This window comes from Salarias fasciatus, chromosome 23, assembly GCF_902148845.1.
Source record: "Salarias fasciatus chromosome 23, fSalaFa1.1, whole genome shotgun sequence".
Lineage (NCBI taxonomy): Eukaryota > Metazoa > Chordata > Actinopteri > Blenniiformes > Blenniidae > Salarias > Salarias fasciatus.
In genome coordinates, this window is record NC_043766.1 from 38,424,436 (window position 1) to 38,440,548 (window position 16,113).

At 45.1% G+C, this 16,113-nt stretch overlaps 3 protein-coding genes across 3 annotated transcripts in view; 1 reads left to right on the forward strand and 2 right to left on the reverse strand.

Annotated features, from left to right (window-relative positions):
- LOC115382179 (NACHT, LRR and PYD domains-containing protein 3-like) overlaps positions 1-16,113 on the reverse strand; it is a 1,352,480-nt gene that overhangs the window by 779,967 nt on the left and 556,400 nt on the right. The window lies entirely within an intron of this gene.
- LOC115382194 (NLR family CARD domain-containing protein 3-like) overlaps positions 1-16,113 on the reverse strand; it is a gene marked incomplete at its 3' end in the record, with an annotated part of 1,416,821 nt that overhangs the window by 639,188 nt on the left and 761,520 nt on the right.
- Positions 1-16,113, forward strand: part of LOC115381318 (NACHT, LRR and PYD domains-containing protein 3-like) — a 70,929-nt gene that overhangs the window by 11,269 nt on the left and 43,547 nt on the right. The window contains exons 5-9 of the mRNA XM_030082597.1: positions 924-1,023; positions 4,770-5,163; positions 5,742-7,578; positions 9,920-10,093; positions 11,265-11,438. Coding sequence (XP_029938457.1) covers positions 4,887-5,163; positions 5,742-7,578; positions 9,920-10,093; positions 11,265-11,438 — 2,462 coding nt within the window. The 5' untranslated portion in view covers positions 924-1,023; positions 4,770-4,886. The remainder of the gene's footprint in view (positions 1-923; positions 1,024-4,769; positions 5,164-5,741; positions 7,579-9,919; positions 10,094-11,264; positions 11,439-16,113) is intronic.

Consider the following 16,113-nt stretch of genomic DNA (forward strand, 5'->3'; position numbering starts at 1 on the left):
CTCGTAAATGCATGATGTCAATGAGTGTCCTCACAACGATAGAAATACAAACGTGTGTGTGTCTGTGTCTGTACAGATGAGAATGTTTGTGTGTGTTCATGCAAACATGTCGAAACACATTGTGACACTTTGCATATTCAGGTGATCTTATCTCTGAACCACTCCCTTCTTCATCAGAATTTCTACACACACAGACAGGTCCACACACATCCAAAAAGTCAGACAGGAAGGAGCAGGAGGAGTGACAAGCAAGGAGGCAGAGGAGGAGATGAAGAGGAGGAAGAAGTGGAGGGGGGGGGGGGAAGAAGTGGAGGAGGAGGAGGGGGACGACAAGGAGGAGGAGGAAGAAGTGGAGGAGAAGGAGGAGGGGGGAGGAGGAGGAAGAAGTGGAGGAGGAGGAGGAGGAGGAAGAAGTGGAGGAGGAGGAGGAGGGGGGGAGGAGGAGCAAGAAGTGGAGGAGGAGGAGGAGGAGGAAGAAGTGGAGGAGGAGGAGGAGGAGGAGGAGGAGGAAGAAGTGGAGGAGGAGGAGGAGGAGGAGAAGGAGGGGGGGAGGAGGGGGAAGAAGTGGAGAAGGAGGAGGAGGAGGAGAAGGAGGAGGAGGAGGAGGAGGAGGAGGAGGAGGATGAAGGGAAGAGGAGGGAGGAAGGCAGATTGTGTAATATCATTCTCAATTGAGTAATCAGGTCACATGACCCAGAGAGTGACAGATGAGAAGAAGAAAAAAAAAAGAGCAAACAGTCAGCTTGGGCTTGAGTGGAAACTTCTTCCAGATCAACTTTTATTTGTCAGATGGTTAAAAAAAAGACCTTTTCTGAGAGGAGAATTTCTAGCATTTCATTTATTGATTTGTGTTTTACAGCAGTCAGACTGATGCTTCAGACCAGAGGCCTCAGTTAGTGATCAGTGTGTTTTCCTCCCATCAGACTCCATCATAACTGACAACAAACATCTTCATGAGGATGAGAGACGGAAGACGAGGAGACTTCTGACTTCAACTCTGACGGAGAACGGAATCCAAAGCATGTGAGTTATTAAACGCTGCAGAGCTGTGTTCAGCAGGGTCTCCTCTGTCATCTGATCAGGGTTTAAAGCTGATAGGAGGAGATCGTCTCTCTTCAAGGCTACACTGGAGGGAACATCTTATTTTGAAAGGCCAGTTGGTAACTTCCTGATGTGTGTTGGTCAGGAGTGTCAGAACATAATTTTTAGGTCATGACGAGATGATCAACTGAGTTTTCCTTTGATCGCTCTGTGACATTCCTGCAGGCGGTGGTGGCCATTTTGGTAGACCTAGGTGGCGCTAGAGAGCACACCTTGTCAGTGAAGGGGTTGACCATGTCTGAAGTCAGAGTCATCATGAAATCTATTTAGAGCAACTATTGATGAGATCAACCTGACTTGTTGCTGAATATTGAATGAAGCTTCATGAACGATAGTTTTGTTGGAACAAATAATTTAACTTATTTTAACATTTATTTACTCAGTTTTAATATTTCTCTCTCTCTCTCTCTAACCCTAACCCCCAACCCAACAATCACACTCACTCACTCACTCACACACACACACACACACACACACTCACACACACACACACACACACACACACACACACACACACACACTCACACACACACACACACACACACACACACACACACACACACACACACACACACACACACACACACAGAGCCTCCTGCAGCAGAGCCAGTGATCAGTGGAGTCACATAACAGGGACTGGAACACAGAGTCCAGCTTCAGCTGAGAGAGTTGAAGTGTTGTGTGACTCTGTGTCTGTTTGTCTGCTGTGGTTTGTGGTGAGAAGCAGAAGTGAGACCATGTTGAAATCACGTCGACTTCTGTTGAGAAACATCGAGCTCGCTTCCCGTTTTCTCCCCCAGCTCCCCCCCCTCCTCCTCTCTAAACAAACAGTTTTCTGATTGTGCTGTTTGTGTTGAATCAGTTGTTGTTGCCTCTTTCCTTAGTTTATTCAAAGCAGTTGTGTGTTTATATTGTGTTCTTCAGTACTCACATCATAGTTTTACAGTTTTAACAGAAGTTCCTGCAGTGGTTGAGATCTTGGCTGGTTTTTTATAGAGGTGGGCGGGTTTTGGCAGGAAACAGGAACTAGTGTGACGTTTCAGCCCTGAGTGTGAGTTGAGACAGTGAGACGGCGTCCTCACATCAAGCAGAGACAGACAGAAGGACTGAGGAGGGACGGAGAGCAGCTTCTTCTCTCCAAAAGTGTCTGAAGAAGATGTGAAGAGAGTTGATCAGGTGAGAATCTCTGTCAGCTACAACAAAGCTTTCACAACGCTGTGTTGGACTGGATCTGACTGTGTGGCTGCTGGCTGTGTGTCTGTGTGTCTGTCCAGCCTACATTATGGACACCTGTGGGGACCTGGGAGGGTCAGGAGGGTTTTAGCTGGAACTAGATGAGGTGGTGGTGGAGGGGAATGAGAACAGAAACACATTCAGACAGTTGTCATCACGCTGTGTTTCCACACACTGGATGAATGGATTACAGTTCACATCAAACAGCTGACAGCAAGAAACTGTCTGACAGCTGCTGAACCTTCACTGCTGTTGTTATGAGGATGAGGACTCATATTGATGAGGTTAGAGCAAATCAGAGTAGAATATATGAGACTTCATTCATCCCACGAGTGAGAAACTGTAGACATTCCATCAGATATAAGTGTTGTCAGTAGAGATATGAAGTTCTGTAAAGAACTGCTCAGCTTCAGCTGAGAGAGTTGAGAGTTGTGTGAACGTCTGGTTCAGTTTGTGGTGAGAAGCAGAAGAGATACCAGGTTGAAGTCACGTCGACTTCTGTTAAACTACATCCTGAGGTCACTTCCTGTTTCCTGTCTGGGCTGTCCTCCCTCCTCCTCTCTGCAGAACACGTGGCTTCTGAGACAGATGAAAAACCCATTTCCTCCTCAGAGAAAGAAGCTGAGAAGCTTCTGCAGGCTGTTTTCTTGTTGTTAGTTTATTCAGAGCAGCTGTGTGTTCATGACGTGTTCTTCAGGATTCACATCACAGTGTCATGGTTTTAACTTCTCTCTGGCTTTCAATTAGGTTTTAGTTTCATTTTAGTTTGTTCTTGTCTTTGATTAAGATGTGTCTTCTTGGTTGTTTTTATGAATTTTGACTTTGATGCCCTTTTTCTGTCTATTTTTATTGATTGCGCTATGTGAAGCACTTTGGTGTAGCTAAGCCGTCTGTAAATGTGCTCTATAAATAAAGCTGACTTGACTTGACTTAACAGCAGTTTGTTCAGAGGCTGAGGTTTGATGGTTTTGTTGAGGAGAGCAGGTTTGACTGGCTGTGTTCGAAACCGCATACTGCCTACTACATCCTTCCATACTCATACTATCCATCCTGCATCCTGCATACCCAGTCCATCAGACAGTATGCAAAGCGTTTACACTACAGCATACCACAGAATGACCCACAATGCATTGCACTCCTCCCTGAGCAGAAATCGAGCTCCTAAAGCTGATTTCACTTTAGCTCTAAACTCCTCAAATGTATAACTTCATCGAGATTTTTTTTTTAAAATTAGGTGACAAAGTGGTCGTTTAGAGCCGAGTGTGTCGTTTATTTGTCTGAATACCAGCCGTTTAGGATTTTGTTCGGACGAATTCGGCGAAATGCAATTCAGCCGCAGTGAGCGGCTCCAGCAGGGAGGTGTCAGAGAAGCAGAGAAGCAGAGCACACACGAACCCCGGACCCGCCACGGGGGGCCCCCCGCCCGGCACGGTGCCCAGCGCCATGGCGGTCGGTTCCCCCGACCCAGCGGCCCAGCCTCCTCTGTTTTCACATGCTGACCCGGAACCGGAAGTGACATGGGTGTTTTTTCATTCCAGTTGAAAACAATCATGTTAAACACACGTGTATACATGGATGGCATACAAAGCGATCCACAATGAATCCTCGTTTAGAAGGACCCTGGGTGAAGCAGATTATCCAGCGTTCTGTGACATGCGCACAAAGTCTCTGGAGGAACTTTCAGGTCTTTAGCTCTGCAGCAGCAGTCCTCACTACACTCACAGAGTGTAGTGATCTGCTGGATCTCTGCTCAAATAATGTCCCAACATCTCCGTGATGCGCTGCTCAAGGAGCAAGCGCTCCCCAGACCGGAGTCCCGCCCTGCCCAGCGGCACGTCTTGGTGTCTCATTTCACGGTTGTGTTTCATTTCAACATGGACATGGAGTAAAAACTGAAATACACAAAATAAAACAATGTTACATGCCATCAGTCTCATGCATTAAAGGCCAGACTTGTGAACACAAATACTTTTTATATGATGCAGAAACAATCACTTTAACATGTTTTATCATCTGTTTTATCTTTCTCTAACTTTTTAAACATGAAATATTACTCAAGCTCCCAGGACTCTGGTAGATCCTGCAGGACCCACAGACTCCCAGGTCTCTGGTAGAGGACCCCAGCTGGAAGGAGATACCGCCCAGGAAGAGCCAGAACAGATGTGGACAGTTTTTTTGGTGTGTTTTAAATAATACACACTTTTGACTCCATGTTGTTTATCACAAGTCCTTCAGTTTGAAAAAATAAAGTTTTAAGGTGGTATGTAATGACTGAAGTTCAACGGTTCAATCTCTGTCATCAGGAATAAAGTTGTATCACAAAATCAGAGCTTATTAAAGGCAAATATAATCAAACATGATCTTTGAATGAACAGCATCTGAAACAACAGAATGGTTGAGATGGAGCTCACAAGGATTCTCTTTGTGTTTTTCAGAGTCAAACATCTCACCTGAATCAAACATGTCAGCTCCTCACCGTGGATTTTCCAGGGACTCTATGAACACAGAGTGAAAGATCAGTGAGAGAAATCAGACTCTTCACAAGGTCAAAGATGAGCTCTGATCCAGAAGTCCTCCTGGGAATTCTGGATGATTTGGGAGATGAAGACTTTAGAAGATTCAAGTGGTATTTTTGGCACGGTGGAGCTCTTGAAGGGTTCAAACCAATCCCCAAGAGTAAAGTGGAGACATTGAATAGGGAGGACACAGTGGACAAGATATTTGACACCTACAGTGACCGAACTCTTGAAGTCACTAAAATGGTTTTAGAGAAAATGCAGACAAAGGGTAAAAGTGATGAACACACCAAAAAGACCTCAGAACCTGAAGGTAAGCACTGGACACATTAAACTTGGTATCATAACTTACATGATCACAACCTGAAACAACAGAGATGAATCATTTCAGAAAAAACTCCAATAATGACCAGCTGTCTTCTGCTTTTACACTGAGTGATCTTTTTCTTTTTCTCTTGTTGATACTTAGTTGAATAAAAAACAAACTATGACCTTATAATCTCTCTGTCACAAAACACCACAAATCTTTGTAGTTAATGTTGAAAATCAGTTTCTGGTTTCTGGATGACATTTTGTGCCCAGTCTGACATTCACAGTCCAATGAGCTGAAGAGAAAACAAACACAGTAGAAAATGACTCATGATTCTATGTTACTTAACCTCTTAATGAACACCTATTGTGAGTTGATTACCTGTGATTTTACAAACCCAAATGTCAAAGCTAAGATCTGCTAGTTTCTGGTGAAATGTGTAGGAAGTGTGTTAGTAAAACCAAACTTATTCTAGAGCAGTTCCAACATGACTCAATTCTCTCTCTCTCTCTCTCTCTCTCTCTCTCTCTCTCTCTCTCTCTCTCTCTCTCTCTCTCTCTCTCTCTCTCTCTTTGAAAAATTAAATAAAGGGGAACACCATCCTGAAGAGGCTCATTTGTCAGAAAAATCTCAGGAGTGTCAGAAAGAACTCAAGTCCAACCTGAACAGGAGGTTCCGGAGTGTGTTTGAGGGAGTCGCGATACAAGGAGAGTCCACCCTCCTGAACCAGATCTACACAGAGCTCCACATCACAGAGGGAGGGGCTGCAGAGGTCAATCAGGAACATGAGGTCAGACAGATTGAAGCAGCATCCAGGACAGCAGACAGAGCAGAAACAAGCATCAGACCAGGAGACATCTTTAAAGCCTCACCTGGAAGATCTCAACCAATCAGAAGAGTGCTGACAAAGGGAGTGGCTGGCATTGGGAAAACAGTCCTGACTCAGAAGTTCACTCTGGACTGGGCTGAAGACAAAGACAACCAGGACGTCCACTTCATATTTCCATTCACCTTCAGAGAGCTGAATGTGATGAAGGAGGAGAAGTTCAGCTTGGTGGGACTTGTTCATCACTTCTTCAGTGAAACAGAAGAAGCAGGAATCTGTAGTTTTAAGAAACTCCAAGTGATCTTCATCTTTGATGGTCTGGATGAGTGTCGACTCCCTCTGGACTTCCACCACACTAAGTTCCTGACTGACATTAGAAAGTCCACCTCAGTGGATGTTCTGCTGATAAACCTCATCAGGGGGAAACTGCTTCCCTCTGCTCGCCTCTGGATCACCACACGACCTGCAGCAGCCAATCAGATCCCTGCTGACTGTGTGGACATGGTGACAGAGGTCCGAGGGTTCACCGACCCCCAGAAGGAGGAGTACTTCAGGAGGAGGTTCAGAGAGGAGGAGCAGGCCAGCAGGATCATCTCCCACATCAAGACCTCCCGAAGCCTCCACATCATGTGCCACATCCCGGTCTTCTGCTGGATCACTGCTGAAGTTCTGGAGGAGGAGCTGAAGAGCAGAGAGGGAGGAGAGCTGCCCAAGAACCTGACTGAGGTGTACATCCGCCACCTGGTGATGCAGGTTACAAGGAACAAGGTCAAGTATGATGGAGGAGCTGCCGCAGATCCACACTGGAGTCCAGAGAGCACGGAGATGATAGAGTCTCTGGGAAAACTGGCTTTTGATCATCTGCAGAAAGGAAACCTGATCTTCTATGAACGTGATCTGATAAAATGTGGCATTGACCGTGAGGTAGCCTTAAAGTACTCAGGAATGTTCACACAGATCTTTAAAAAGGAGAAAGGCCTCCGGGACAAGGTGTTCCACTTCATCCATCTGACCTTTCAGGAGTTTCTGGCTGCTCTTCATGTCCATCAAACCTTCATCAACTCTGGAATCAACCTGCTGGAAGAACAACAAACATGGTGGTTGTCAAACCTGTGGAAGCAGGAACCTAAACTCCACCATGTCCATCAGAGAGCAGTGGACGAGGCCTTGAAAAGTCCCAATGGACACCTGGACTTGTTCCTCCGCTTCCTCCTGGGTCTTTCACTGGAGACCAATCAGAGTCTCCTTCGAGGTCTGCTGACACAGACAGGAAGTAGCTCACAGTCCAATCAGAAAACAGTGAAGTACATCAAGAAGAATCTGAGTGAGAGTCTGTCTGCAGAGAGAAGCATCAATCTGTTCCACTGTCTGAATGAACTGAATGATGGTTCTCTGGTGGAGCAGATCCAACAGTCCCTGAGATCAGGAAGTCTCTCCACAGATAGACTGTCTCCTGCTCAGTGGTCAGCTCTGGTCTTCATCTTACTGTCATCAGAAGAAGATCTGAAGGAGTTTGACCTGAAGAAATACTCTGCTTCAGAGGAGGCTCTTCTGAAGCTGCTGCCAGTGGTCAAAGCCTCCAACAAAGCTCTGTACGTACTTCATGATCAGATATGGACTAAACTGTGGGCTCAGTATTGTTTTTCTGCCAGCACATAAAAAATATTCTGCCAAAAAATGAGATTTTCATTAGTGAAACAGTTGTTCCATTGGAACATCCTGTTTACAAATGGAAAGTACAGAACTGCTTTCAAGACTGAATTTGCTGTTGTGAATTCTGTCCTTGTCTTTATACGTCTATCTGATTGAATGTTAAGAAATTATACAGTTCAGTCATGAAGTAGATTGTGTTCTACCCCCTGGAGACTCTTAAAGGAGAATAGAGTTTCAATGTGATTAAAAAAGAAATCAAATGAGTATCAGTGTTTTCAGTGTTGCCAACAATTAAGTACAAGTCCAGGATGCTCACAAAACACCGTTTGATGAGGAGGAGCATTGAGACATTATACATCTGACTGAGACACTAGAGATCATAACAAGAGGGGTCTTTTTGTTTGGATGGGAGCAGGGAAACCCTCCCTTGGCCTTTCATGGAGTCGGGTGGGGGACATTGCAGGGGGGGTTGTGAGTAATGTGTAGTGTGTAGCCCTGAGAATGCCATGTGATGCAGGGTGTGTTTGTCAGCAGGTGGTGATTGTGGTCCAAACAGCAGCTGAGTCCATGAGTGTCTTCTGTGTAGGAACAGGTCTCTCTGTCTGGAGTGTTTGTCCTCTGGAAGAAGCCACAATCATCCCATGGGGGGAGGATTGGGGCGGCGGTCGCTATGCTGTGAATCCATGATGAAGTTCTCTCTGATTGGTCGTTCCAGCTGCTCCTCATTTTAATTCAGCTTTCAGTGTGATCAGATTCTTAGTGGCCTCATTTGATTCCAGACTGAGCAGATGTAGTGTAGAACAGTTCTGTGAGCTGACTCCCGATGGCTCTCACACTGCTGTTTAATAAACACAGAATAGAAAATCACATAAAGGCTCCTTTTCACTGTTTTGATTTACAATTTCCAAACCAGAAGCTGGAGACTATTCACGGCATGGTGGGTGAGTGGTGAGTGCTCTTGCCTCACATCAAGAAGATCGATCCCTGGACCGTGTGGGCCTTTCTGTGTGGAGTTTGCATGTTCCTCCACGTGTCTGGATGGATTTACTCTGGGATCTCAGGGTTCCCCCATCACCTGATAACATGCATGAAAGGTCAATCCTCCAGTCAGGTGATTCTGACCATTAGCCTGGCTCTCCATCTGGAGATGGGTCCACGGACGCTCTCGGCAGCTGTACACTGCTCCTACGGAATGCTTCAGGGGCATCGAAGGATGGGTTAAATGCAGAGGAAGAATTTTGTTGTACATTCACTGTATAATGACCATAACAGTACCTTACCTTACCTCAATTATTTCATGTTTTTAAAGCTAGGGTCGACAATCTTGGAAAACTAGCATGTAGCATGAATGTAGCATCTCCCCAAGGCTCCGCCTCGCTCCCACCCCATTGGAGGAGCTCCCGTTGGGAGCGAACGCACTGGACGCGGAAGTGCGCGGAAGGGAGTTTGTGATCGCCTCCAATGTTATTAACCTTTCTGACTGCCCGCACACAACGCGCATAGGAACGCAGTGCGCCCGCTCTGCTTCGTTCTATTTTTCACGTGAGCCGCGAGCGCCGAGAGTTCCTTGGCAACGCGCTCTGAACCAGGGCCAGTGCACGCCATTGAAATGTACGCGCAGGGGGCTGGTACAACGGAGAAGGGATTTGATTGGTTCCTTAAGAGCGGTCCGCACCTTCCGATTGGTCGAAGTTTTTACTGTCCTGTGACCGCTACAGTGGTCAGATTTTTTCCGCATCTTTTTCCGTCCACATAATGTAATGACTTCTCCCAGGGGGCGAGGAGCATTTCACTCAGTATGACAAAAAGTGCTTTTGGACAACATTGTCTACCCTCGCTTCAACTCATGCTGAAACTCTGCTCCCCTTGAAGAGTCTGCTGCAGTTTGGGAGGACAGAAAGACAAACTGAATGCTTCAATTTCACATGAACAAAGTTCTCAACTGTAACTTCAGAGACTTTAACATAGTTTGGTGTTTTTATCTGCGAACAGGATGTTTGAAAAGGAATTGTTTCCCCCACATTCCAATATTTTTTATAAAAAACCATGCAATTTATTTTCTACACTTTAACAAATGTTATATTTTCTGATTTTTTTTTTTTTTTTTTTTTTTTTTGGGGGGGGGCGGTGCAGGATGGCAAACCAAAGTGTACAAATTCAAACTGAAACTATCTGCAGACACTTATATCTGAATCTGTAACAATATGTATGACTTGATCTTAAACCAAAAATATTCTGTCCCTGGTTTTCAGCTGGTTTTCATTGTTGCTTCTTCTTCAGGTTGAGCGGCTGTGGTCTGTCAGAGAGAAGCTGTGGAGCTTTGTCCTCAGTTCTCAGCTCTCAGTCCTCCAGTCTGACACATCTGGACCTGAGTAACAACGAGCTGCAGGATTCAGGAGTGAAGCGTCTGTCTCTTGGACTGGAGAGTCCTCACTGTAAACTGGAAGCTCTCAGGTCAGGATCCAGCTGCTGCTTGATCATGTGGAGGATCTTCCTTCTTCCTTCTTGACTTGATGCAGCCATGTTTGTGTCTCCAGTCTGTCAGGGTGTCTGGTCTCAGAGGAAGGCTGTGCTTCTCTGGTCTCAGCTGTGAGATCCAAGTCCTCCCATCTGAGAGAGCTGGACCTGAGCTACAACCATCCAGGAGACTCAGGAGTGAAGGAGCTGTCAGCGGCAGTGGAGGATCCACACTGCTCACTGGAGACTCTCAGGTTCTGACATGATTATTAAATGATTTTCATCACTCTCTGTTCTCCTCCTCACATCTGCAGAACATCTGTAGAACATCTCAATGGAACATTGTGACATCTTGACATTCAATATGTGTACAAACATCACTTGTGACCCCTGGGTGACCCAGAAACAGCAAAAAGTTCTGGGGTCCAACCCCTGGATCAGTTCATTCAAAGTCTTCTAACGTGATTGCGAGAATTCTAAGTGACAGAATGCTCTGGCGGTCATCTGGGATTCATCGAACTGTTCATCTCTCCTGACCACCAGAAGGTGGTGCTGAAAGCACTGAATGATGTATACCAGTGTCGTCAGGAGGAATCCCAGGGACCAACCTCACTCAGAGGCCTCTGCAGAGTCCTTGAAGAAGCATCGAAGGATGTGTTGAATGCAGAGGAAGAGTTTTGTTGTACATTCACTATATAATGACCAATAAAGTACCTTACCTCAATTAATTCATGTTTTTAACTCATGCTGAAACTCTGCTCCCCTTGAAGAGTCTGCTGCAGTGTGGGAGGACAGAAAGACAAACTGGATGCTTCAGTTTCACAAGGACAAAGTTCTCACTGGAACTTCAGAGTCTTTCACATAGCTTGGTGTTTCTATCTGTGAACAGGATGTTTGAAAAGGAATTATTTTTCCCCACATTCAGATATTTTTTTTTTAAACCAGGCAATTTATTTTCTACACTTTAACAAATGTTGTATTTTCCGATTTTTTTTTTTTTTTTTTTGGGAGGGGGTGCAGGATGGCAACCCACAGTGTACAAATTCAAACTGAAACTATCTGCAAACATTTATATATAAATCTGCAATATTTACAACTTGACATTAAACCAAAAACATTCTGTCCCTGATGTCCAGTCAGCTGGTTTTCATTGTTGCTTCTTCTTCAGGTTGAGCGGCTGTGGTCTGTCAGAGAGAAGCTGTGGAGCTCTGTCCTCATTTCTCAGCTCTCAGTCCTCCAGTCTGACACATCTGGACCTGAGTAACAACGACCTGCAGGATTCAGGAATGGAACCTCCTTCTGCTGCAGTGGAGGATCCACACTGCTCACTGGAGACTCTCAGGTTCTGACATGATTATTAAATAATTATGCCCAGAATGGACTGGTGTGGCAGGAAAAGAAGGCATTATCGAGGGCTTGCGATGGAGAGACTGAGCGACAGATCAAAAAAAGCTGGCTGATAATTTCAAGTCAATGTGTCTAGATGCAGTGTGCTGAGTTTGGGCTCATTTGGAAGAAAGGAAGTAAGAGTTCAGTTCATTTGAAAAATGAAAAGTGAAATGCGGCGAATTTTGTATCCAAGATGGCCGCCTTCCAGTTGATCCCACAAATTTGAGCCAAGAGAGTTTTCTGTTTGTCCCCTCATGCTCTGTCAGTGGTGTGAATTTCGTGTTCTTACGTCAAAATATGCCCACTCTGTGGGCCATAGGGATGTGATTTTAGGTGGTGCTGTTGAGCTAGTGTTGATCTGTCACTGTGGAGGTATAAATTTTATCGAATTTGTTGCCGGGCCGGTCGCGTAGATACCAAAAAAACCCCACATTCAGCTTTGTTCAGGGGGTCAAAAATGCATTCTCGTAGGACAACGAATAATACAGAAGAAATTGCGCAAGAACAATACCCATCGCCGTAACTAAATAGCATTCCATTCCATAATTTTTTTTACACGCATTAACTGATCACAGTGTAACCAACATTAATGTTGATGTTGCAGTCACGTTCATCGGACAAAAACTGCACCCTAATAAATGAATGGTAAAAAACAACCCAAATTGGTTTATCTTTTAACCCAACAGTTAATCAATATTGGACCAGCCCAACAGTAGTTATTTTTACCCAACAAAATGGGTTGGTCTTTTTAACCCAACAGATGGGTTCACAGATTTAATCCAATCATTGGGTCAAATCAGTTTTAGTCCAGTTTGATTCTACCATATGATTGGGTTGAATATTGTGCTCATTTTTAACCCAAATGTTGCATCAAATTAATTTCAGCCCTGGGTCAATTTTACCATATATATTGGTTGAATGTGCCCAAATGCTGGGTCAAATTAACTACAATTCCATGTTAATTCAACTAAACACATTGGTTTAGTTTTCCAAAAATTTTGATTCATAGATAAATTAAAATAATACAACCGATAGATCCCCCTTCTCAGCCTCCCTTTGTCCAGCGGAAGGGACAGGCTCTTACAGTTAGTACCAGCTTGGCCACGGGAGTTGCTGGAAGGTGCCATAATGTAAGGACCAACTACCTTCAGGGCTCCACTGCAGATTTTTCTGTAGGGGGGGTCTCCCTTAGCCTTTGTCACTCCTGTGACGACCACAAGGCAGTGGTGCTATTTTACCCATAGCTGGGGGGTTGCGACATACAGGGGGAGACAGGAGTCAAACCAACAACCTCCCAATTGTAAGACGACTGCGCTCCCCACTAAACCACAGTCGTCCCAACAGCTGGCAATGCAAACGTTATACATAGTGTAGCTAGCGAGCTACACACATTAGCTAGCTATTTGGTTAATGCTATGGAGGGCGCTCGCTGAAGCATATTTTTCTGTGGATGACATTACATGTGACATGCTGATTTACATTACATATCTAATTCACATGATATGATGCCACACAGTCATGTGAATTAGATATGTAATGTAAATAAGCACAAAGCAATACTGCATCAGAGAGCCAGAGGAACACGTCTGTTCTTCTGTGTTGCAGAAAGTGAAAACGGAAGTGACAACTTTCATTGACAACCCAACAGTGGTCAAAACAACTCATGTGCTGAGTTTAAAAATCTGTGTTGGGTCTGATGGACTCGAACCCAACACAAGAGTTGCAAGAAATAACTCCAAATGTATCATAATAGCCCAAATTGGGTTACTGATTTCATAACCTAGCGATTGGGTTAACAAAATGATCCAACATTTTTTAGTGTGTGGATGTTCAAAAAACGACTTTAAAAAGATGTGTTTGGGACGTGTTGTTGTGATGTACATTTATTCTGGCTCCTTTGAAGACGTCTTCTGGATGTCAGATTATTACGTCAATACAATGTATTTTCTTCTATATAAATAAATACAAAATCCTGACAAGACATTTGTACAATGTCCAAGAAAGATGTATAAAAAACTTTCATTCTGGCTCATCTGAAGACGTCTTCCGGATGTGCAAAGATGACGTCTTGTAGACGTGTTCTGGACCACTTTTGCTCAGTGGGGGGCTCCTGGGTGACTGGGGTGCCTACTACCATTTCTGGTTCTCCCTCTGGGGGGATGTTCTCTTCCCTCTAGACTACATCCCTGGACCCGGGGCCGCCGGGGGTCCCGGCCGGGGCTTTCCTCTGCCCCTTCTGGACTGGCTTGTGGGCGCCTTCCTGGGGGAGTGGCTCAGGCCTGGGCTCTGCGATGGCCGCCAGTTATCTCGGTCCTGAGGGCCTCTCTGACCTGCTTCTGGTCTTCTCAGGGGTCAGAGGTCATATATGCATGATCAATGTAAGCGCCATTTCTTATGTGTAAGTTTAAGAAGATTTAAGTTCATGCATTGTGTATTTTAAGTTAAACAAGGGAGTTTCATATCTTCAAAGGTTTACACATTGGGCAATTAAGTTTGTTTGACCATGCAGTGTGTGTGTGTGCGCCTAGAGGGCGCACCTTTTGGGTGAACCCACAAGGATTAAGCTATTTAGTTCAGCTGTTTGAAATGAGTAAATAAATGATGGTGGACGGAGCGCACGTTTTTTTTACCGTGCTGCAACGGAGACGTTGTCACACGCGTGAAAAGAAGAGAATTCAGAAGAATCCGAATCAAAATTGTCTTTATTGTCATCGCAACAAGTTACCGAAGTTACAAGTGCAACGAAATTGCATTGGTTTTTACTGTAAGACGCCCAGGCAGCCAATTACGGCGCTCCGTCTTGAAAAGAAAACAGAGTTAAAGAAACTCAGAGAGAAATTAGGGGAGGGGGGAGAGGGGTGGGTGGTAAAAAAAGATACATCAATTCAGATCACGGTTCCGAAGGGAGTCGTGATTAGAAGTGAGAGACCAAAAAAAGCCAACCTGCGCACATACATAGCAAAAAAACACGAGACAAGTTGCTATCAAACTAACGTATCAGTGGTTGCTGCCCCCAATCGGCGCTATACACCATCACCATTAGTCGTCAGCAGAAGAGAGGGGAGGAGATGTTGAGAGTTGGGGGGGGGGGTTATGTGTGCGAGTGTGTGCCCTATCAGTTCATCAGTCCGTGTTTATGTGTGTGGTTGGCCCGTCCTCTCTGCGCTCCAGCTGGTGACCTCCGTTGCCATGGGGATGCCCTCCAAAGAAGCAGTCCAGAAAGGGGAGGGTGTGTTGTCGGGTCAGAGTCAGACAGTGGTGGGAGATAGAGAGCGACCTCATGTCTTTATCTTCTTCCGGGAGATTGTTTGAATTCCAAGGGGCGCCAGATTCAGTCCGAAGGTTTCTTGGTATCTTGTTTTGGTCGTTTGGTCGGAAGGAGCCGTTGTGACCTTCCCGTTATCGCTGGTTCTCAACTGTTTCAGACAGAAGCTGAGTTGAGCAGTACCTTCCCGTGGTAGAATCCATCTTGCGCCTCAAATCGTCCATAGTTCCAGCAAAATTGTCCATCCTTCGAAAGCGTTTGCAAATTCGGTCAGCCTCAGCTTTTGCCTGTTGATTTGAAAAGACCATCCACCCTTGGACGTCTTTTGTGGTGGCAGCCTTCCTAATCTTCCAGGGGATCAGACCACAGCCCAGGCCAATCAGCAGCAGACCGATCATCATAAATCCGAAAATGTAGACATCTTCTGCATCTTCGACGCTCAGATTTGTCAGACAGATGATGGCTGAAGCTGTCAACATATGATCGAATTTAAATCGAATATCACTGATCAGAGATCACTCCCAAGTCAGTCAGTGGAGATATGTGAATTCAGAATTGAACCCTGCAGATTATGCATTGAGAGGCATGAAAGCAAGCGACTTCCTCTCAAACAGATGCTGGATCCACTCACCAGACTTTCTAAGAAAGGATTGCAAGCAGTGGCCAGTCTCACCCATCATAGTCACAGACGTCCATGATGATGCTGAAGTGAAAGTTATGAGTGTTAATGTTGACGCTGTGAAAGTTGATCCAATCAGTCTACTCATCTGTCACTACTCAGATTGGTTCAGTCTTAAGAAGGCTGTTGCCTGGATGCTAAGATTTAAACAGCTACTTTCTCAGCCCGAGAGGACCCTAATTAGGGTCCTCGTGACTGTTACCCGTCAACAACAGTCATAAAAGATGCATTAATCACAGAGATTATAGCCATGCAGGGTACCAATTTAAACCTAAGAAGCCAGGCTACAAGTCAGCACAAACCGTTTGAAAATGTACAAAACACATCTAAAATTATCGGTAAATGTAATATAACATGTGAAACGTAGATACATTCCACAACCGCAACGTTTCCACAACATTTCTGTCTCCACAGCAGAAACGCCGCTTTCAATCTGGACATATTATATGTCCAACGAAACTCCAGACTCTGCCGATTCCAACCATGTACAGCACGACCCTCTAAACCGAAGCATTCGGGAGATAACAGCGATTCCACAGCCATAACAAAAACCGCTCAGCCAGAAACCAGTTATAAAAAATGATATTACCTTCGTGGTTTCTCCTCAGGAATCATTTTTGCCGGTATATTCACAGCTTTTTCTAAAAACATGTCTTCCGTGGTAACAAAATCACGTGGTCTTGA